Genomic DNA, 23,225 nt, shown 5'->3' on the forward strand with positions numbered 1-23,225 from the left:
AGCTCTGTCCAGTGTTGGATATTATCTGTTAACCTGGCTTGAAATTAAATATTTACGCTACCACTACTATGGTAGTCTGAATGTATGGGGACAGAGATTATTTTATGTTAGCTTCCTTCAGTTGTCATTGTATCTCGAAAACTTGGCGGTGATGACAATGGAAATACCTCTCACTGGTTTCCCCTTTTATGGTAACAATGAGTCATGCACGCTCTTCTTGCTTCCGGTGAAGTACTTGCTATGATGGGCGGAAAGACCAGCAAGTAGTGCTAGTTTGAGCATTCCATTTTACCAAACAACACCACAAAATGTGCAACAAGCTTCCTCGTGCCAACCACAACATTAGTTATATTTCTTGTGCCTCCACCAGGCTTTTAAAGGGATGCTGGAGCAAACTCAAAGTGATTCATTATGTTCATCAATGTGTTTGAGAGGGTGTACATCGTTTACCCCACATGCGAAACAACGCAGGCCATTACAACGCGGTCATTACAATGACCGAGTTATTACATCGCAAGCCATTACAAGGCAAGCCGTTAAAACGACTTGTTGTAGGGGGCGGGAGGTGTTGGATTTTAAATCCAACACCTTCCCTACTGTTGCACAAACGAGTTGGAATAGTAAATTATACTATTCCAACATCCAGCGCCGCCCCCCTACAGCAAGTCATTGCAATGGCTTACGTTGTAATCGTATACCATGTAACAACGCAGTTGTTGTAATAACCGTGTTGTAATGGCATGAGTTCTAAACGCATGCGTTATAACGTGGCCTATTCGTATGAGAGACCGCAAGTATATATATTTCAAGCTAAGTAGTGAACAAGTTACATAGACACATTGGTATGAAGGTGTGTCAAATAAAATAAAGAAAAGATTTTTGCTAAAAAAAAGGCATTAGCAAAGCATACTGGCCTGGCTTCTAACGCAAAGTGTCAGGATACTTCCAACAAGGCAGTCACTCATTCATCGTTCATGAACTCTGTCAATCATCAACCTTTCAGCTGTACGCCAGGCCTATTGGCTTTGTCAATGTTGTCTATGCTCATTTAAGCTGCATTTTGTTGCCTGTATTTTTGCTTTCTGTGTATTATTCTAGAGCACTGACAGAGCCAGAAAGCACAGGACTGACTGGAATGCATTTTCTGAATCTTGACTTAGGACAACTTGAGATCTCAAAGTTTCACACCTATCTTGGTGCCCAGAAGCAGTATCTTGGTAGCATACTGTAGTTTGCAATCAGTGCGAAGCTTGTACTAGTGAAGCCTGTGCTGGAGGGAGAGAGTGAGTGAGTGAGTGAGTGAGTGAGTGAGTGAGTGAGTGAGTGAGTGAGTGAGTGAGTGAGTGAGTGAGTGAGTGAAGAAAGCTTGCACAGCCGCCCCTGTGTTGTGTGTTCGAAACTTGCACTGCTGTGGAATGCCCTGTGCCTGTTAGGTGCACATGAGAAACTTTGACTACTGCTGCCTGTGCTGAGTGCATCTTAGATCAAGTGTGCAGTGATGGCCTGCAGTGTTGGGCTGGTGTGATCTGCAGTGTTGGCCCCGTCTTACATGCAGCAAACACACGCCTGTTTGGGTACTGTTTGGCTTGGGGGTTGTGGGACATTTTGAAACAGACAAATGAAGGATTACTCCTGGAGTAACTTTCGGCTTGTTTCTAATCAGTTGCATAGACATTTCTTCTGTATAATGCACTTTTAACCATTTTTTAAAAATTGTAACAAGCTTTCTTGAAAAGTATGCCACAAAATACAACATTTGAAACTTTTTTCTCAATTTTTCCTGGTGAAGGGATAATCGCCTGTCCCCGCTTGCTGATGCATTCAACTCGGATCTCACATTTCTTACGCAACACTTCTAAAATCTACCAGAAGCCCCTGGTAGCTTCTGCCCCGCCCCCTTCTCTCCATGTAGCTCTGCCTGCATGCAAGTTCTGCAGACATCATTCCCCCCCCCCCCCTCAATCCATCTCACGAATATATTTGGTATCTGCAAAAAAGATAAAATCCATGAAAATACATTAAGTCCAAAATGGGAATATTAATTTCACAGTCATTTCTACGACACATTCCAATCTTATTAAACCACAGATCGGTTTTGATAAGGCGGAGGCTGGGTTTTTTACTGCCCCACATATAACATGAGCTCGGTGCTTTTCCACAGATCCGACAGCTCTCAAACAGGAGACGTCAGGGTTGGGTTACCGTCTGTCGAGGATAATAACACAGGTATTACACATGGGCCGAGTTAGAACGAAGAAGCAGATCCCGGCAACCGTTCATCTCGCCCACCATGCTCACCACAAAAAAACATGACTTACAGCCGGAAAGATTCTATATCCTGAATGGAGCATATGTTATACAGCTCAGCGCCCCTTTAAGTTTAAAGCAGCTTTTCTACAGACAGGCTCCAGATATCAGCCTGTGTGAGCCCTCGCTGTGTAATGCATTTCATTGTCCGCTTTGACGTCTCCTGCCGGTCTGGCAATATCAAAGAACACTATAAGGCGATTACCTATACATTCTGCATATGGAACACATGCATGTGTAAAGTGACGCATCTGGGCATGCAAGCCACTAATACTGATTCACTGAGCTAAGATGTTTCACGTACAACCCGCTTAGAAGACTGCGAATCGCAAAAACAAAGGTTTTGTTGTACTTGTAAAAGAGTGTTTTGCCCTGTACAAAATCCTTTTAACGAGTAAGAGAAGGCTTTTTAATTTGCAAAAACTACCATTACAACGCGACTAATACTTCGGCATTCCTGTACAACGCACCTTTTTCTTCGCAGGTGTCTTTGTTACGCGTGATTTTACATCGCACGCTGTTGGTGCTTGTAGTGGTAGATGGTAGTTGTAAATACTTGGTCGTAAAGCCATGCGAAGTAAAAGATATGGTTGTAACGTGATATATTCTTTTCCTGTCAGGAATACTAAGGCAGGAGCTCAGATCTGCTGTCCCTTGCAGGTTTCCATGTATGCATTTGCATACGACCAGAGGGCCGCACAATGCCACCAGGCTCATTTATATCCGTTAGACAGGAGGAGGTTTTCCTGGCGCCTCCCAATCCACATTTGGCAAAGTAATTGATTGATACCGCACAAAACGTTGCTGCATAATTTTGCACCCAGTACTTGCGCCCTGCCCCATGATACATCAGGTCCCAGAAGTTGGGGGTTCCATATTTGAGGAAGGTTCTGGTACTGACTAATGCAGAACCCTTGCCAGCTGGGCAGTGGTGTAGAGTGGGCGGGGCCACAGGGGCGGATGCCCCAGGCGCAGAACTCTTAGTGTCGCAAAATGTTAAAATGGCAACATTTTCTGAAAATCTAATAGATGTGCTTGAGGGTAAGGGTCTCAATACTGGACTGGTGTAAGGGACTCAGGAAGTGGTCACGCTCCTCCCTGGGCACTGGCAACCCACGCTACCCCGCTGCAGCTGGGCAAATACTATGTAATAATGGTAAATGTAATTTTGGGTGGAAATATGGGTGTGACTGTGGTTTTGCACTGTGAGATGGCATTGCCGATGGCATGAAAGCCACAATGCCTCTTCTAGCCTCTCCCAAATATTACACATGATGTGCCCCACAGTCACTGACCCCCCAAATGTGCACCTAAGACGAAGCACAGTGAATGCGGGAAGCGCCAGAAAAACACACATTTTGCAGGCTGTGCATATTAACAGATTGTTTCACATGGAAACAAAAATACATGTGAAAAAGTTGCAAATGTGCATCCACCCTGCCCCTGTGGCTGCAGGTGATTGGCTCTTCATTCAATGCACATTCATACAGAACAGACACGACTCGGCCATGTAAACTAGCACAGTTGTAGTGTCCCCTGCCACACGCCTGTCCCTTTGGTAACTCCCGAAAAGAAATAAGTGCATTATGCAAATCATAGGCTTACGCTATGCACGAGTGGTTTCATTAATTTGTGAGCGTCCTGCCTCAATATGCATATGCAGACCATAATCATACAACCATGCCATTTTTTTCTCTAAAATCACAGCTGCTTCGTCCACCTGTCCCATGGTCCAGTGATTAACTCTGAAATGTGTCATAAGATGACACAAGTTACTGTCCAACCAAGTGCACTGGGACAGTCTCCAAAGTGTCAGATTCAACTGCCAGAGAAACACAGCGAGTGGTTCACTGCACAGGAAAACACACTGCGTCAAATATCAGAACATCAAATCCCATTTGGAAAACACGAGGTAATAAGTGTTTTTGTAGAAAAGCATTTTGTTACAATAATTCGCGTAACACATTCCCACGGCTCTTACCTTGGGACTGGAATATATTTCACTTTCTTTGAGTTAAAATCTGTCACTTCCAGGTATCCAGCTGTGAGTGGAGGTGTCACGTCTGCAAATGAATGACAGCAAATTAAGATACATTTCCATAAGTCAACAAGCATTGGTAAACCCAACAACCTCGCCCTAAATCAGCAGTACTAGTGTCAAAAGTTGTATAAAGGGGAGATCACAATGTCAGTGCTCATGTCGCCATTGTTCGGGAGTGTGAGCTCAGAGCACGGTATTAGACCCAACGGCACCGCTCCTTCCTGCTTGAATCTGTCACTTCCTTGTGTTGAGTTCTGCTGTGTGCCTTGCAAAATACTGTAGTGCTTGTGTGTGATTTAAGTGTCTGTGTGTGATTTAAGTGTTTGTGTGTGATTTAAGTGTCTGTGTGTGATTTAAGTGTTTGTGTGTGATTTAAGTGTTTGTGTGTGATTTAAGTGTCTGTGTGTGATTTAAGGGTCTGTGTGTGATTTAAGGGTTTGTGTGTGATTTAAGGGTCTGTGTGTGATTTAAGTGTCTGTGTGTGATTTAAGTGTTTGTTTGTGCATGTGATATTGGTTAAAAACCCACCGCAGTCCAGGCTGCCCTGGTAGCTGCCCCCTTCTGACACATATTTCCGTCGTCCTTCTAGGGTGACAAGCCCAACAAAAGGGGTGCCTAGCAAAATGCAGAATGTGCCTCATGCAACTCTCCATTTCGTACCTGAATCTGTTTAATCTTTTGCTGACAGGTGTGCTTTCTGCCGTGAGCACATGACGCCTTAAATGGGGTTCAAGTGTTATGCATGTAATCTTTGTGCACAAATTAAAAACTAGGCCAAGCCAGGACTTCAATTCCCATCTGCGACGGCTTTGCACCTCCCTAGTCTCTGATGTCCATCAAGCTCCACAGGCCAAAGAACAGAGAAGCTCACAGGTACAGGAGTGTTCCCACTTGCACCTCAACATAAAATGTGCTTTTAGAAGGTATGCTTCCTGCAGCCAGGCGGCAGAGCCTTCTTAAATGAGCAAACATGGATTGAAACCATAATTCAGTTACATTTCATTGGAAGGCACTACGAAACCCAATGTGCAACTTGCGTTTGCAGGTTGAATAGTGCATTGGGGAGGTCATATCTGTATTAACTATAATGTATAATCCAGTCTACGATTATTAAACACATTCTAAACTCAACTAAGTGCTTAAGAGAACAAAAGGCCAAACCAAAGGAACACGCCTAATAGTCAGGATGGCGACGGAAGGTTAGCCCCTCGGGCGAGGTCACACTGGTCTGTGAAAAGCTCTTCGAGCACTTTCTCCCTTTAGTTGGGGTGACAAGGATATAATTTGGGGCTAGGGTCAGGAGGTTACCTGGATCCGATTTTCTTTTGGTGGAGAACTTTGATTCTGAGAAACAATTGGCAAGCACGGGGTGGAAATAAGGGAAGCTGAGAAGCTGAGTAAAAGGGAAAAATGGACAGTGTTTCTGTGATGAAAGCATTTGGGTACATTTCACCCAACAACATGTACTTTGAGCAGGAACTCGGATCACTGCTGAAAAATATGAGTGGGGAAGCCTGGGAATGTGACTCATATTCACCCAGGGGTCTTCACCAATAATTCACTGGTTTTGACCACCTGTTTCACCCACACCCAGGAGTTAGCTGACCCATAAAAGACACATACATTACTGCCCTGCAGGCAGGGACTTTGTAAAGAGGTGTGTTAAGCTCTACCCTGAATCTCGAAGTCTACAATGCGGTTCTGGGGCCCGCGCTGGTAGCCTCGTGTAACCTTTCAATGACGCAAGGGTCAAGAACTTGACGGTGAAGCCTACTTGCCTCTGTTGAATATCGCTCATGTGACTGGAGAGTGCAGCTAAGGGCCGACCTAGAAGATATCCAGAAGACCAGTTATAACCGGACATTTCTCCTGAATGTCCCTCTAGACTTCTCAACTGTGCTTTGAGAGAACAGAACACCCTGTGGACGAATGGAGTTAGTGCTGCAGCAGAATTCCTTTTTTTTATTATTCTTTTTTCTTTTTTTCTTTTTTATTTGCTTTTACAGACAGACAACAGTGGGAACTGGATATTTTCTTTCAGACTAAAGCTCGGTTGTGTGGAGCCCATCTGCAACTGAAACCCCATGGACTGGTGCCTGAGGAATACCTCCTGCAAATTTGGAGACGTTTTTACATCAAGACTCATGAATTTTTGGACTTTAAACAAAAGTTGGGCCTTAGTATTCTACTGAGGAACGGTGCAAGGTGTCAAGCCTACCCAAAAAATGCAACCTCGGTGGTTTCACCTTTGCTTTTTTTACATTAGGAGCTTATAAATCCAACGTTTGAGGCTACGGCATGTCTGCTCTCCAACGTAACCAACGTTGTGGGGCTTTTCTCTGCCACGGCTTCCAGCATTGCCGCACTGGAGATTTCCAACTACTAGAAAAGCTTCCAGAAGGTTAAACACAAACTTTTACCTGGCTATGGTCCATTACAAGTCAGATTTAAAAGTTGTCGAGGTACTGAATAAACAAACTTTGGACTTCTGGTTTACGATTGTTTTTAAGTGGCTTTTGCTATAACATTTGATGCATCCAATTTTATTCATATCTGTGGCATTTTACTCTTTCTATTTTGATCCATTTGACTACCTTAGAATAGAAAATGTAAGTTATTTACTTCTGAACAGTATTGTTGTTTGGGGCAACTGCTGCTGGAAAGTATTTCTGCTTCAGCCAAGGTCCTTAGGATGTTACAGGGATTCTTCAAAAAACGAGTTTACCTTTTAGGATACGATTATTCACTCACACTTATATCGAGACTGTGTTCTCTTTCTGCCATAGCTTAATAATCAGATTTTCTACAGGCCTCAAATGTGATTTAAGAGTTTACAGACGTGATCTTGTTGTCAACAATAAAACAGGAAACACGTTCTGCTGATGACCTTCATGGCTGGCTAGCAGTAGCGGCTGGCAGGAAATGGGAGTGGAGAGGCAGCAGGCATTCGGGGGATGGGGACAGGAGGGGGGACAAAATACCCCCAAAAATGCCACTTACCTCCTCACAGCCGCAGTTTCTTCCCCGTCGTGTCTCTGCTTCTCCTGCGAGTCCCGGAGGCAGGAACCACCCAGGCTCCCCTAAGCCAATCACAAAGCTGCAATGCAGTGTTGTAATTGGTCTGAGCGCCGTGGTTCCAGTCTCAGACGGGGACTGGAAGCCTGGGCATGTTCTCGACACAGGTTGTAATGCAGCCTGGGTGGAGAACATGCAAAGTGCACATGACTGTTTGACCGGCCCAAGACAGCCGGCCAAACATTCATGCGCACTTGGAGTGTGCAAACCACTCCCCGACCTAACCTATCCCCGAACCTACAGAAAATAAAATGATAATAATGACGTTTTTATCATTTTATTTTTCCTGCTCTGAGAGCAGTGAAGCGACGCTCCTCCACCTTTCCGGAGGAGCTGCCCCTGCTGGCAAGCCCAACAAATGCGGTACCCAGGCTCAGACAGCTTGGCTGTTATGTGTTCAGTTGGTGGCCTGAGCACATGTCCCAAAGGCCCCACCGTCCTTCCATTCTACCCCCACAGTCTGCATGCCATAGAACCGGAGGAGTGATCCCACAGGCAGCCTTGGCAGGGAAGAGGCAGAGCGGTGCTGGGGTTTGGACCTCGGTGGAGGCCCTGCCTCAGCCCAGGCGGAAATAGGGCTCTAGGGCCCTTTGACACTAGATTGAATATTAAAAAAATGTATCTGCAAATTTAACATGACGTTTTGCAGTGAAAGACTGCGGGATTGTCATCACAGTAACAATCACAGTCATATTTAGTAGTACATTCTCTCTATGCAAATTTCCTAGGTTACTTCATGCAAAGTTCTTGAGATTTCTTTATTCCTTCCTGCAAAGCATACACAAAGGAGCAGCGTGCAGGCAGTCTGGCTACGCTATTGGGCTGTCGAATAGCCTAACTGGCCGGTAGATCAGTCTCACAGGCAGCAGTGCCAGGCTAACGGGCAGCTGGGCCTTCTACCGGGCACCTCGGCTAGTCATATGGGGAGCTAAGTCCGACTACTGGGCAGGCAGCTCAGACTAACAGGCAGCCAAACTAGTCTAATAGGCAAGCAGGTAGTCAGGCCAATCTAGCTGGCAACCGAGTCAGTCTAAATACTGACATGATATGTGAAGCCAATTCTTGGTAATGGTCCACAGTGCTTACAATTTACTTTCTAAGAAGTTAAATTAGACTTTAAAGGAGAATGTTTGTGTTGGATGTATAAGATTGCAATGAAAGGCCTGTAAAACCTGACTGCACCACCAGAATAGGCCAGGCCTGAATTTATTTGGCCTAACTTAATTGCTAAGTTTGGAAACATATGACAATTTATAAAAAGTTACTGCCTTGGCCTAATATTATATGTCAAGTTTCGCGGAAAAAAACATTTCTGAGACTGGAACAGTTTAAAAGAAGGAAAGCGGTGGGAATAGTATATCATTTTTCACATTCTTTCTCCTGCTAGCTCTTCTGACGTACGCAGATATATTTTTGGAACCAGAAGGTTAAAAGCCACAAAAGAGAAGCAGCCACTTAGGATGTAAAAAAAAAAAAAAGCTGAAAATAACAGAGTTTTTGCAAGTGCAGTCAAAGAGAGAATGTATAAAATTGGCTACCACGGCCATATGTTTATTTATATATTGTTATTTTAATGAAAAATGTATCAGGCCCACAGGGAGAATGAGTGCAAATATTTGAATTCACTCTCCAACGACTACTCACCATCCAGAAATCTATATTCACCTACTGCACACTTAAACAACCAACACACCTGCAAATGACAAACACGAAGTAGGGTCTTTCGGGGTTGAAGTTCCTAGGTTCTGGATGGCCAGAATACAAAATTGAAAACTAGATGCTGTTCAGGAAACCAGGCTTTTCAGTCTTACTTACAGCTGAACTGCGCTCAGAAAAGGGATAGTGGCTTAACAAGTCCCACTTGTTAACTCACCGAAGTTGCACATAGTTTCACTCACCGAAGTTGTGTCGGCCGCCCGCGTGCTCTGCTTTACTGGAGCATGGCCACTAGGGCGGATACATGCTACGTGGGGCAGCATAAGGGCCTGGAGGCAGATTTCCTTTTCGAGGGCAGAATAACAAGACTCACCGGGATTGCACAAATGCCTTGCAACGCTAGCTGTTGTAAGGCTGTGGTGTTTGTGTAGTTCACACCTGTATCATGTCTCTCACAGTTGCTGTGTTTGCCCTGGGGAGGAGGCACTTTGCTAGGGATATTCAGGACTTCTCTTTTTCCTTTTACTAGTGATGTCACCCTCATGTTATGTTGGTACTGTTTACTCACATTTACCAAATACTCTCCCTGCAATACATCCGGGGCTTCTTCTAGGGCTGAGGGCTGTCTCCAGCTAGATTTACGCTTAAGTGATTGTTAAAGTTGAAGTTAGCCCCCCTCCTTTGAAACATACTACTTGGCGGCTCAGCTCCAGTGGGCGTTGCACTGGTTGACAGACAGCAACTTATATGAGACCTGTGCCGGTGATGGACTCTTACCATTTGATATCCTCTGCAAATTTTTACAGTTTTCAGTTAAAATGAGTCACTCGTGGCCACTGCATGTCTGGGTGGCCCGCAAGCGCCTTGCCCAGGTACTCCAACTGATGCACCATGTCCTCCTATACGCCCCTCAATTACTTTGCAAGGCCTACAGCAATTCCCCCAAGTAATTCACCTCAGAGGACTTAGCCCCCTGGCATGAATGATCCTTTGACACAATATGAAATCCTTTCTAGGACCATCACCTCCTAACGTTCGACCAGCTGACACAGGACTTCGATATCCACCCCAGCCAATTCCTCCCCCACGGTCAACTGTTAGCTACATGTCAGCTCTTGTGGCAGTGCATTGACGACGAACTCACCCCCCCACTAAGCTATCATACACACCCTATACACCAGGGGTTCTGGGTGCCACCTGATTTGTTGCATCAACAAAGCAGTTCGAGAACATACAGAGTCCTCTCTCCCACCCCTCAGGCAGGTATGGGAGGACGACAGTGGACGCCCTCTCACGACTCGGAATGGACACTGGTGCAAGAGGTCCCACAGACCGTCTCCTGCAATGTCTGATTCAAGAATATCCAGTACACAATACTACACAGGGCATACCTAACACCGTCTAAATTAAACATAATTTTCCCAACAGCCAATCTCACGTGCCCTAGGTTCAATTCCCACACTGCCGATTTTCAGCACATGCTCTGGGCGTGCCCTTCCCTGATGCACTCCTGGCATTCCATTCATGATACCCTCGCCACAGTCACTGAACTCCCTCATCTGAAAACTTGGACAACAACCGCCCTTGGGATTTATTGGCAGGATGAGAAACAATTCGTCCGAACCCGCTTTGCGAACTTCACTCTGTTGCTAGCGAAACGTACACTTGGCGACCACCTCAGCCACTTCCTACAGTACTGTGGCACAAGGCGTTCATCCGTTGGGAAGAAGCCGAAACACCAATGGCCCATTGCGGCAGCATGGGACACCATGCCAACGCAGTTCCAAGAACTAGTGCGTAATGCCAATCCCCCCCTTAACGGCCAAAGGTTGTTTCAGCCCCCACAACACTGACCCCGCGCTGTCAGCCTCTACCAACACCCGAGAGAATTCAAGCCCCTGCTCCTACGTGCTACTGTGAATCTGGCCTCCCTTCTCCCCCCCCCAAGCCCCCAACCAACACTGCCATTTCAACATACTGTACGCCAACCACGCCTGTGCTGCTATCTGACCCCTCCGGCACTCTGAAGTTATCGTTCCAACAGCACACATATCTCACACAAGGCCTCCCATTGCTCGAGAGCTCCTCCTGACATTGGCTGCATGGCCCCCAGACATACTCCCGACCCCGGACAGTACACACTACGCTGTCGTTCCACTGCAGCCAGACACACTCCCACCTTGGACAATGGGCCGGGTTTCAAGGATTGTTGTGGTGAACCATACGGTAACAGCAGCCATTCTAATGTTAGTGTTTTGTTGATGCAAAGTGTGAAGTGTGAAAACTTTAATAAAGAGCTTTTTTTAAAAAAAAAATAGGTTATATGATATGTAATCTCAGCTGCAAGATTATTTATGACATTATTAATTGCTTCTGTCACATCAAAGGTAAGGTCATAAGCATTGCACTTGGCTGTTGTGTGAGATATGGATTAGAGAGCTAGCCATAACTTGAGAGTCTCAGTGGTCTTGTGGCTTTAATTAGTAACCATAGCATTACTTAACTGTGGTTCTTAAAGTAATTTTTTTCAAGCATGCCTTAAGGCAAATTAGCTAAAGCTAACCATAACTTCACTTCAAACTACATTTTTCACTACGCAGACACACACACACAGGTTTTATATTATTTTACTATTCAAGTAAACAGTCAAGATCAAAGACAAACACTATTGTCAGGTATCTAAGTTGAATAAAGCAAATATATCTTTGTATACTCCTGGTTACTTCACCATAACTACTATAATAGCAATTTGCTACCTAGGAACATCACTGACTGATGTTAGTTGACCCTTCAATGGTTTCATACCTTTAGGGTAGAGTTCTTTCAATGGCACATCATTAGGTGGTAGAGTCCGAATCACTTGATTGGATGCCAGAGAGATCACACAATTGCTCTGCTTGGCAGCTTCAGCTCCACTGCGCCTTGCATAGAAGAAAGGATCCGTGGAAGGCATGCTTCTGCTTCCCAATGCAAAGTCTCTCCTCCAACTGTACACCTCACTGGCAGACTGAAAAAAGAATGCTGAACATTATGGAAATCATGGCTTGTAAAAGTAAAAGAAAGATGCATAGCTGGCTAGTTGGGTCAATTGCATTGATGTAAACAGTGTCACAAAACAAGTCTGAGACTTCTCGTAGTAGCAAACACCGGGGATGAAAGCAAAGGGCGTTGAATGTGATGAACAAATGCGTTGTGATGATACATCACTGGGAAATAGACCCTTATATATGATGCTAACAGGAACTGACCTCATAGGAGGAACTCAGGCACAAATTGGATTGAGCGCCTCCGTCAACATTCCATGGGCAACCCATTAACTTGCACAGGGCTAGTATTTAATGTTTAACCACGCCTACATTCTGGAATTCAAAATGTTTACTCCACCACTGCCATGCATGCCCAGTGCTGTAACTATCTCACAGAACACCCCTGAAGGTGGCTACAACCTGGGAAACACCGGAGTGCCAAAGGCGGCCTGTGCAACCAGCAAGGCACAGAGAGTGACCTTCATGTACATGCCAGGAATCACCGGAAGCTGCTCCTCTTCAGCTCAGGTGCCGACTCAGGTGAGTTTCTTAGTTTAGTCTCGGCACAGTTACAACATTTAGTCGTGGAGGGAGGAAAACGTATTCTGGCAAGTCTACTTTCCTTTTCACAGAAAGAATCATCACTGAAGGTTATCCGCTGTTTTTAATGGACATACACAATAATTTCACAATGGATGACTAATTCCAGTTTGGGATGTTGCTAATTTCATATTTGGTTTAATTAAGTGAATGAAAAGATATCTATTAACTCTGGGTTTTTTGATGTTTTGTTTAAAATGTAAACGGCCATAAACCACATGACAAAATGGCTTGATCCTACTTATTTAGTTTTGTCACTCTTTTGCATGGGGATTTTATACTAATTAATACTTACACTTGTATTGAATGCTCTGAACATTAGAAACAGGGAGCAGGTCCATGGGCCAGCTCCCCCCCACTGATGCAGGCCATGCTCCCACTCAAGCCTGTACCACCTCACCTGCTGTTCTCAGCCTTTCCCCATAACCTTGTTTCCTCCCGCCTAATTTTTAACCACTTGCCTCCTTTTTGCCTCCATAACCTTGTTTTCTCCCACCTAATTTTGAACCGTTTTGCCTCCATAACCTTCTTCTTCTCCTGACTAAATGTAACCTTTTGCCTCCTTTTGCCTCCATAACCTTCATTTTTCAACCTTTTTGTCTCTATTTACCTCCATAACCTTCTTTTTCTCACGCCTGAATGTAACCTTTTTTGCCTCTTTTTGCTTCCATAACCTTGCTTCCTCCCGCCTAATCGTGACAACCTCTACCGCCTGACTACAACGTTTTGCCCCCAACCCAAATGGGACTCTTTTTCCCCTGTTGGTAACTTTGCATTTTTCCCCCAATCATATTTTTTGATTCTTGCTTCCCGCCTTAAACTTTAACCTCTTTACCCCTCCTTCTTCCTGCCTACTCCTAACCCCGTGCAGTTCTCCATGCTCTCCCAGGAACCTACTTAATGGAGGCTGCAGCACGACCCCATTATGCAGGTCCCTGGGCCAGTTCCCCCCCGCTGATGCAGGCCGAGCTCCCGCTCAAGCTTGTAACCGCTGTAAGTCACATACCTCACCTGCTGTTCTCACCCTCTCCCCATAAGCTTGTTTCCTCCCGCCTAATTTTTAACCGTTTGCCTCCTTTTTGCCTCTATACCGCAACTCCTATGGAATGCCTACTTGACATAGAGTAAGGCAACGCAGCGAATTGAGATGTTTTGTCTTATTCCATATCTATAAGGCCATGCAAAGCCACACAGGGTGACTTTGCCTCACCTCATTGATATGATTTAGATGCTTGTGCTGCCAAAGCTAAAAAAATTGACGCTTCAGTGGCGCAAGCCTCTCATAAATCAGCCATAAAATATTTTGTTCCTTTTTAGGTCTTTCACCATCAAGTAGCTACATATACAATAATGGGTAGCTTAAAAGAAAAATACATTTAAAAAGTTGTTACTCAGTGGGAAATGCACTTTACAGTACATTATATAACCTCTATTATTTAATGCACTGCATAGGTCTGTGTCTGCTTTGTTCGCCAGAAGTTGGCAGGGTATGCTCAGACGTGAGTCCCTTGCTCACTTTGCCACTGGATTCAAGCAAGCCTGGCTGAAGACGGCTGAAATGCCAGAAACCGGTCCTAGGAAGCTTGTTTCCGGTCCAGGGAAGACATGGCTTGGCAGTTCGGGCTGGACTGTTCCCATGAGGCACAGGGTCAGACTGATTTGCATATGGCCATGTCTGAACTGGGGTGGCAGAGTGGGCTAAAGAACGGTGATGGATTAAACTCAGATCAGTTGACTGGGGGTGAGTGCTTGCAATGTTCAACACTCCGTCCATCATTTCCTTTGGTTTCTGCTTTGTTCGCCAGAAGTTGGCAGGGTATGCTCAGACGTGAGTCCCTTGCTCACTTTGCCACTGGATTCAAGCAAGCCTGGCTGAAGACGGCTGAAATGCCAGAAACCGGTCCTAGGAAGCTTGTTTCCGGTCCAGGGAAGACATGGCTTGGCAGTTCGGGCTGGACTGTTCCCATGAGGCACAGGGTCAGACTGATTTGCATATGGCCATGACTGAACTGGGGTGGCAGAGTGGGCTAAAGAACGGTGATGGATTAAACTCAGATCAGTTGACTGGGGGTGAATGCTTGCAATGTTCAACACTCCGTCCATCATTTCCTTTGGTTTCTGCTTTGTTCGCCAGAAGTTGGCAGGGTATGCTCAGACGTGAGTCCCTTGCTCACTTTGCCACTGGATTCAAGCAAGCCTGGCTGAAGACGGCTGAAATGCCAGAAACCGGTCCTAGGAAGCTTGTTTCCGGTCCAGGGAAGACATGGCTTGGCAGTTCGGGCTGGACTGTTCCCATGAGGCACAGGGTCAGACTGATTTGCATATGGCCATGTCTGAACTGGGGTGGCAGAGTGAGCTAAAGAACGGTGATGGATTAAACTCAGATCAGTTGACTGGGGGTGAGTGCTTGCAATGTTCAACACTCCGTCCATCATTTCCTTTGGTTTCTGCTTAGGTCTGTGTGTAACCAGAGAGCCACAGAATTAAAATTGGTTGGTGCAGTGGAAAATAGTGACTTGGGTATTTTTTGTGCTTTGTGGTCACAGCTTGTGACAGAAAGCACTGTGAATAATGTGTAAGTCATTATTTTATACTTGCTTCCAAAATGTAGATTAGTATATTATCAGACTGTAAGTAATGCATTTATTTTTGCATAACTGTCCCTTCAGCACCTTTTCAGGGGTACTAAGCGCTGTGTAAATTCAAGCACACACTTTACAGCCCAGTTGCTAACCATCACACAAAAAAACACATCTTTGCCATCACAATGCTTGAAGTGGTTCGAGGAATTAAAGCCAGAACCACTCCCAAGCATCCTTTACATTTGCAGATTAATTCCTAGGGTACATTTGCACTCCATTCAGGCAAGCAGGCACCCTGGCATGAAGGATGAAGGATTGTTTTACCTGTCTGCTGGGCCTCTTAGTTTTACAGCACATGAGACTCAATTCATGTCAGCTGAAGCATTTTAACGAGCGTGGTTGTGTTTGTCCAAAGCACGTTTTGCATTCCAGGCAGAAGTTAGGCCTGGAAATGCGCGACCCCCTTCCCAGGACTCCAGGCCCCCCCTGGGGGTCGCGCCCCACAGATTGAAGACCTCTGCTCTATAACCTTCTTCTTCTCCCGCCTAATTTTTAACCTTTTTGCCACCTTTTCCATCCATAACCTTCTTTCTCTCTCACCTAAATTCAAACTTTCGGCCAGCTTTTGCCTCCATAACCTACTTTTTTCAACCTTTTTGCCTCCTTTTTATCCCAGAACCTTCTGTTTCTCCTGAGTAAATGTACCCTTTTTGCCTCCATGACTTTGTTTGCCCGCCTAAATTTAACCTTTTTGCCTCCTTTAGTCTCCATAACCTTTTCCTCCCACCTAAATGTAAAGTTTTTGCCTTCTTTTACCTCCATAACTTTACATCCTCCCGCCTAATCATGACCATCTCTCCCGTTTTACTATATCTTTTTGCCTCCAACCTAATTGCAGCTATTTCTTTCGTTTGTTACTTTGCATCTTTTTCTCCCTTATTGTATTTTTAGATTTTTGCTTCCTGCCTTAAACTTTATCCTCTGCCACCCCTCCCGCTTCCCGCCTTCTCCTAAACTCGCCCAGTGCCCTGACCCCCTCCCAGGAACCTACATAATGGAGGTCGCAGTGCGGCCACGCTGCAAGCATGCCAAAGGCAAGCCTGTCTGGGCCCATCCACGCCTGGACCCCTGTGCCAGGACCCCTGAACCTCTGCCCACCCACAGCTACTCCAGCACCGAGATAACTGCCCTGAACCCAGGACCTCGCAGCGACCTCTTCAGCCTCACTTCCCCACGATTGCCGATTCTCCTGCAATATCGACTCACCCCCCCCTTAGAACCCAGCCCATATCCGCCAACCCAAGCAAATTCCAATACCTCCTGATCAACGTCCGATCACTCCACAAACACGCCACAGAGATCTGGGACACCATCACCTCCCTCACCCCGATGTCATCTTACTCACCGAGACATAGCTCAACCCCTCTTCTGCACAGGACATCGCCACTGCCATTTTGAGCGGCTACAAGATCATACACCAAGCCCAAGTCAACAAAAACGGAGGTGGCGTTGCCATCATCCACAAAGAGTCCTTCCACTGCACATAAGCCAGTGATGACACCACCCTCATTATGTAAAATCCTCAATTTCAAGCTCAACACAGACAGCAAGTTCACCATCAGGGGCACCCCGGCATACCTACCACCAGGACAAATCCTCGCCTTCTGCAAGGACATCTCCGACTTCATGGCCCCGCTGGCCCTCTTCTCCAAGAACTTCAGCTTCCTCAGAGACCTCAAATTCAACCACCCAAACTACACCAACACGGCAAATTAAGCCGAGAGCATGAACAACTTCGGCCTCACCCAAATCGTCACAGACCCCAAGCACATAGTTGGACAAAGTCTGGACCCTATTTCACAGCCAGCAACAGAATCAAATAGAGCCACACCTCGGAAATTAGGCATTGCTCCACTTCTCCATCTACACCACCTCCACCAACCAGACAAGCACTGCCCACAGAAGCTGAAGCAAGGCAACGTAAAATCTATGGCTCAACACACCCTATTTAACTATCCCCGGACACCACCGCCAACCTCGAAGTGGCCGTCCAAAATATCAAAACACCTGGATCACTGAATGCGCCAACATAGTCGCACCCCTCAAACCCACAAAACAAGGCAGATACTCCAAACACACCAACTGGTTCACTCCTGAACTAAAATCCTCCAAATGCAACTGCAAACAACTAGAAAGGATCTGGCGCACCAGCAAAACGGCCAGCGACCGAGCCAACTTCAAAGTGGCTCTCAATGAATACCATATAGGCCTGAAAATGCCAAAAAGGTAGCCCTGGCCACCCGCCTTGAAGCCAGCTCCATCCATTGGCAAGGAGCTCTTTAGCATCATCACAGTGTTCACCAACCCCGCACAACCGAGAAAACCTGCATCAAGAGTCTGCCATCCTGCCTCAGGTGGTGCTCACGAAGACCTTCTGTGGTCTTTTCTTTAGATCAGTTCATATCAGAACACTCTCCAACATATTGCACACCTTGTTCCACATCATATTTCAATTCTTGATTCCACACGACTATTCTGATGCATTATGGTCTGAGCATTACCAGACACAAGGGGCCTATGCTTATGTGAAAATGGTGAGGGGGACTGGTGTGCTCTTGTCTAGTATGTGTGAGTAGCATAAGCCAAACTATCCTTGTGTGCTTTGCAGCAGTTGTCCCACATGCATTGTTCTGGTGAGTTTTCCATGTTGTAATGAAAGAACACGCACAGCTACATTTGTTACATTTAAATGCAACACAGCACCATGCCGAGAACAGCAAGCTGAAGTCAGGTGGAGTGAGCCATGCTCCCCGAATTACAGGGACAGGGAACTGGAAGTAGGTTGTGGGGGCCCAGGGACCTTGATGATAGTAAGACTCACTATGGACCCTAAGTGTGGAGTACTAGGGCCATCAATCATATAAAGTGCCCAGAGGAGGTGCTACACTTATACCGATTTGACGGCACAGAGCTCCAAATCAGTACAAGAGCAGCAAAAGTCATTGTTTTACAGTTATGCTGAAAAGCAGATATTCACTACTTTGGTGTTTTATCAGCTACTATATGTTATTTGTTTTAACTGAAGACCAGAATCCCTAATTTAACTTAAAAATTAATAGCGAAACATCACTCAGGGTGGGGTTTCTACTTTATGTTCCACCCTGCCCTTGGGGTCACTGATAACAGGGGCATCAGTAACTCTGGAGTAGAAGGGGCGAAAACAATCTTGTGTTTGTGGAACAACATTTGGGAATCAATATTTCCATGCTGATTCCTGTATATTCCCCTGTGTTTCACCACAAGATTTCATCTGCTTTTGGCAGCCAATGTCCCTGGGTGACACACCATATCTTGAAATCCTGATGAAGCTGCCTCCCCTTACCATCCCTCTTGGGATTACCGGGGGCACATGGAATGAGGCCCTTTGTCTTGTTGCATAGATTCTCTAAACAAACCAGTCAATTTTATGCCCATACAGATTAACACATGTAGATTGTATGATCACCACAGTCCCTAAAATTCGATACTATACAAAACACCTCACTATCCTGTATTAGACTAAATGCACAAGGATTTCCATGTAAAATAAGGCTGCTTCCAGGGGAAGTATTGAGCGTTTGTATCAAAAGCATGATCTCCTCATATACTAATTGTTTATATATAGACAGTTTACCTGTTTATTGAAGCAGAAAATCAGAATGCCCATGTGGGCTAAACCATACCTGGTTACCTAAATAAGCATGTCAACATAAACCGTTGCCATGGACACATCAGTAAAAAAAATGTGAAGAAGGTGTCCGTTTGCAAACAATCTAATGGAAGCAGAAGTATCAAGAGTTTGACTTCGCCCTGTAGAATTTGTTGCACATCAGATTTAGTTTGACAAAGTTTTGCTGCCCTGATATGTTTCCATAGATATAATTTATCAACCCTTAACCTGAGATTGACGCCTGTCAGCTTCAGTTTTAGGAGCCTATATTTCAAAGGTCTAGATCAGAATGGTCTAGAACCAGAAGGAAATGGGGAGTGCTCGATTTGTGAGATTTAACAGCCAACCCATCTTAACTGGGTGCTGGCTATCTTTACCCTGAACATCAGCTCCATCAAAAGGCACTGTGATATCATTCACTTTCATGAGGACTTTATAACAAGAAGATATTGGTCAGAGGATCATTCAGCTGGCAATGCAACTCAGGTTCATAAAGCACACAGGCATAAAGGATCTGTTCAGCTCTCCACTGATGTTTTGCTCAATCATAGCCTGGTGCACAAAGTGTGTAATGCAAGTACAGGGCTTTCCCGACAAATATTTCTCTGACTGCCAAAAATGTAGGTGTTGTTATGGATACAAATTTCTCTCCAAAACAACAACTTGAAAAAGTGCCAAACACTTGCTTATGGCAACTTGAGTGTTTAAAAGATTCTCCCTTTCACACCAACAACCCACCATAAGGAAGTGGTAACCATGCTAATTCAATCACGCCTGTACTACGCAAACGCCTGCTACCTAGTTCTATGAAAAAAATTCTCAAGAGGCTCCAATAAGTAAAACATTCTGCTGCTCCCTTTATTTTAGGAATAGCTGGTACAGTACCCCACTCTTCAGCTGCACTAGCAAGCAAAACAATAGAGGATTATTTTTAAGGCCTGGTTATTCTTCCTAACATCTTGCATGGGCATGCTCCTTCTTCCTTAACCACTAAAAATGTATCCATACACCCTCTCAAACCCTCAGCAAAGTTTTGCTTGACATTCCAAAAGTATGAACAACTACCTTTATTTCTGTTGCAGCAGCCAAAAAAATAGAATCTTTTTCCTGTTGAATTATGCTTCTTAACCTCTCTATCTCTGTTTGAGAAAAATAGCTAAAACACTGATTTTTAAAGCTCATCTTAATTTTTCATAATCCATTTGGCAAATCAGATCTCTCTTCTAGTTAAAAGTACATTCCATTAGCACCAAGAAACCATGGCGAACAAGTACTTTAGAAATTCTTTACACTAGAAGATAGTGTACTTACATTTTAATACTCAGGTTAACACCTTAATAAGTTCATTTACTGAGGAAAATTACACCATGTACTCCAAATTTCCTTTGAGCAATTGAAGGTCAGTCTCTATCCTCCACTCATTCTTGAGGGTGTGCTCTATTTTGGCATGCCTGGCTCTGACATGTAAAAAATCCAGCATGTTCAAAAATGTATCATATGCTTGTTAAGTAAACTTCAGGAACGAGGAAAACTAGGCACTGAACTGGCTGAGTATACAGCAAAACATGTTCTTAGAGCACATTGTGCGTTATTCATCATGTTGTCTTTGGCACAAGTTCCTCTTTCTTTACAGAAGGGGTTTACCACTCATTTTCACACTACAACCCTTCTTCTGGTTTTGGTTCTCAGTCACTACTTTCTGTGCAGAGTCACAAAAGAGTGCAGTGTTGTGGGTGCACCCTCAGGGCAGCTGGCCCCAAACTTTGGAACTCCCTTCCAATTAACCTTTTGACAATCGGTATCATTTAACTTTCAGTAAAGACTCAAAAACATATCTATTTCCACGATTTATATTTGAGAGAATTTATGAATCATTGGATTTATTCTGCCATTAAGCATCATGAATGCTAAAGGTATAATAAAGAATTAAGTAAATATACTTTCACATTTAAAAAAATGTATATTTCATATATGTAAATCAGATGAATAAATGCAAAAAAGTCACAATATCAGATGCTTACCAAGAGGTCTGGGAATCCAACCACAATGGTGGCATAATTATTGCCATCCGAGAGGATCCTATTTGGAGCGATGATCTTCTGCCCCACTGCTGCACTCAGATTCTCTGAAGGTAAATGGTCACTTGAAATTGTATGCGGAACGGTCAACTCCAGGCCTTCAATAGAAAAAAAGACATGAGACTTATTGGTTTTACTGCTATGGTAAGAGTGTAAAATTCAAATTATATCTTGTAACAAAGGCAACGTTGATTTAATCTTGTCTGCTCACATTCCTGTGGTTGCTCCATGTCATATATCTTCACCATTGGAAGTAGCATGAAGCTGCACCGACGCCTTTTGTGAGACAGGTCCTTCTTGCTTAAAGTAGGAACACAAACATTCCACAGCAAAGGACGTCTCGATCCATTGAGTCTATGAAATTACTCATAAAGCAACAGGTCTTGTTTGGTCAATAGCATTCGACCATTCTCATTCTTTAGAATCATTACCTAGCAGTACCGAACTGTAAGCTCCACTCAACCATGAACACCTCAGTCACAAGATAGCTGCTGATGACTGGAAATCACCAAGGGTATACAAATCCTGAATCCTAAAACCTGAAATCCCAAAACGCCATCCACTTATGGTAGATTTTACCTCTGGTTGCAATCATGCCATAGGTTGTAGAAATCACGCCATGCTCTTAACCACAAGGTCATAAACATATTCGACTTACTCTTCACCGAGACCACCGATAACACAACATGAGCAAAATACTCAAAAACCCTGAAAATGCAGAGTAATGTCTAGCATCCTTGTACTTTCAGAAAAGATGGGCTTTACATGTCTCTGCAAGGTTAGCAAATGATTCACATGTCAAATTGTCTGGAAACTCACTCCAACATTTTGTCACCTAGTGGAAAAAAGATCTGCCATAGCTTTAGGATAGTCTTCAGGTTTTAACTAATGCACATCAATATTCTAGGACAGCAGATCACACACTGATCACACCAAATAACAACTTGATCCATTTCCCTTACTTTACTTTGGAATGAACACCTAAGATTGTTCATTGAGATGAGAAAAATGCTAACGTTCCCACCATAAATTAAAAGAGACTTTCTCTGGCCTATTATTAAAACAAGTGCTAGAAGGGCCAAACTTCTTGTTATCAGTGACAAAAAGGTTTATGCCCTAAATTGCGGCATACAGGTAATGTGGTGATAGTCCACATATAACATATATCAGTATTGTCCATTGCTCAACCTCTATGATTGCATTATCTTTTCAGCATATTATGTCAGTGGCATAACAACTAACCATCTTACTCACTTTTGGAGATAGGTCTTGTGAGAGTCGAAATAGACTCCACGGTGTTTGGCCTTTTGAGAAAGAGGGAGAAACTGGCCAAAGTCATTAAGAGGGTGAGTGTTCACCTAGGCATTAATGTCTTTGGTACCAACTGAACTGTTTAACTGAAGGCATTCCCCCACACTGAGCTCAGTTTTATACAAAGCTCTCACTTGCAGCCACCATAAACAAAATGTCTAAAGGGTTTTTGCAGGGAACCGCCATCTTTTACGCCATGCAATGTGTCTTCAAAGACAGCAACATTCAACAAGCAGAAGGTCTCCATGCACAAAGCAGTCAGTGGAAGTGAAGGGTTCAAATTAGGGGCCTCACCGGAATATTCACATGGAGGTTGGCAGGCTTAGTCAGGGTAGTAAAGGTTAAAAAGGCCTTGCCAACGCCTTAAGAATCACAAGCCACCAACCATCAGTCTCCCCACAGCTAATAAAAGGGGGAGCAATCCTCCACTGTGGTTAGGAGGGACACTTGGGTACAATGCCAGTCCAGCAGATCCTCTTGTTCTGCAAAGAGCAGACAACCTACATAAGCCAGAAGATGTCAGAGGTAGGATGATACAGCAATCCACACCATGGGGTACATGCATCAAGCTTTGTTACCGGTGGCAAACGGGCCGATTCGCAGAATAGGCCCATTTGCTACCGGTAAAAAGCCTTTTGGGATGCATCAACCCATAATGCATTCGCAAAATAGGTAATCGCAATTTTTGTGATTACCTATTTTGCGAACGCAGTTAGGGAATCGCAATTTGCGATTCCCTAAATGCAATGCAAGAAGCATTTTCAGAATGCGACTTTGCATTAAGCAATCGCAAATTAACATCAACTTCAATTTGATGATAATTTGCAATTCTTTAGAAAA

The 23,225-nt window shown here is 44.5% G+C and overlaps 1 protein-coding gene across 1 annotated transcript in view; it reads right to left on the minus strand.

Moving 5' to 3' along the window:
- The window catches only part of VWA8 (von Willebrand factor A domain containing 8), a 1,291,603-nt gene that overhangs the window by 368,002 nt on the left and 900,376 nt on the right, over positions 1–23,225 (minus strand). The window contains exons 34-36 of the mRNA XM_085621802.1: positions 21,018–21,172; positions 11,885–12,086; positions 4,289–4,370 (exon numbers count right to left, since the gene is read on the minus strand). Coding sequence (XP_085477928.1) covers positions 4,289–4,370; positions 11,885–12,086; positions 21,018–21,172 — 439 coding nt within the window. The remainder of the gene's footprint in view (positions 1–4,288; positions 4,371–11,884; positions 12,087–21,017; positions 21,173–23,225) is intronic.

Source organism: Triturus cristatus, chromosome 8 (genome assembly GCF_964204655.1).
Source record: "Triturus cristatus chromosome 8, aTriCri1.1, whole genome shotgun sequence".
Lineage (NCBI taxonomy): Eukaryota > Metazoa > Chordata > Amphibia > Caudata > Salamandridae > Triturus > Triturus cristatus.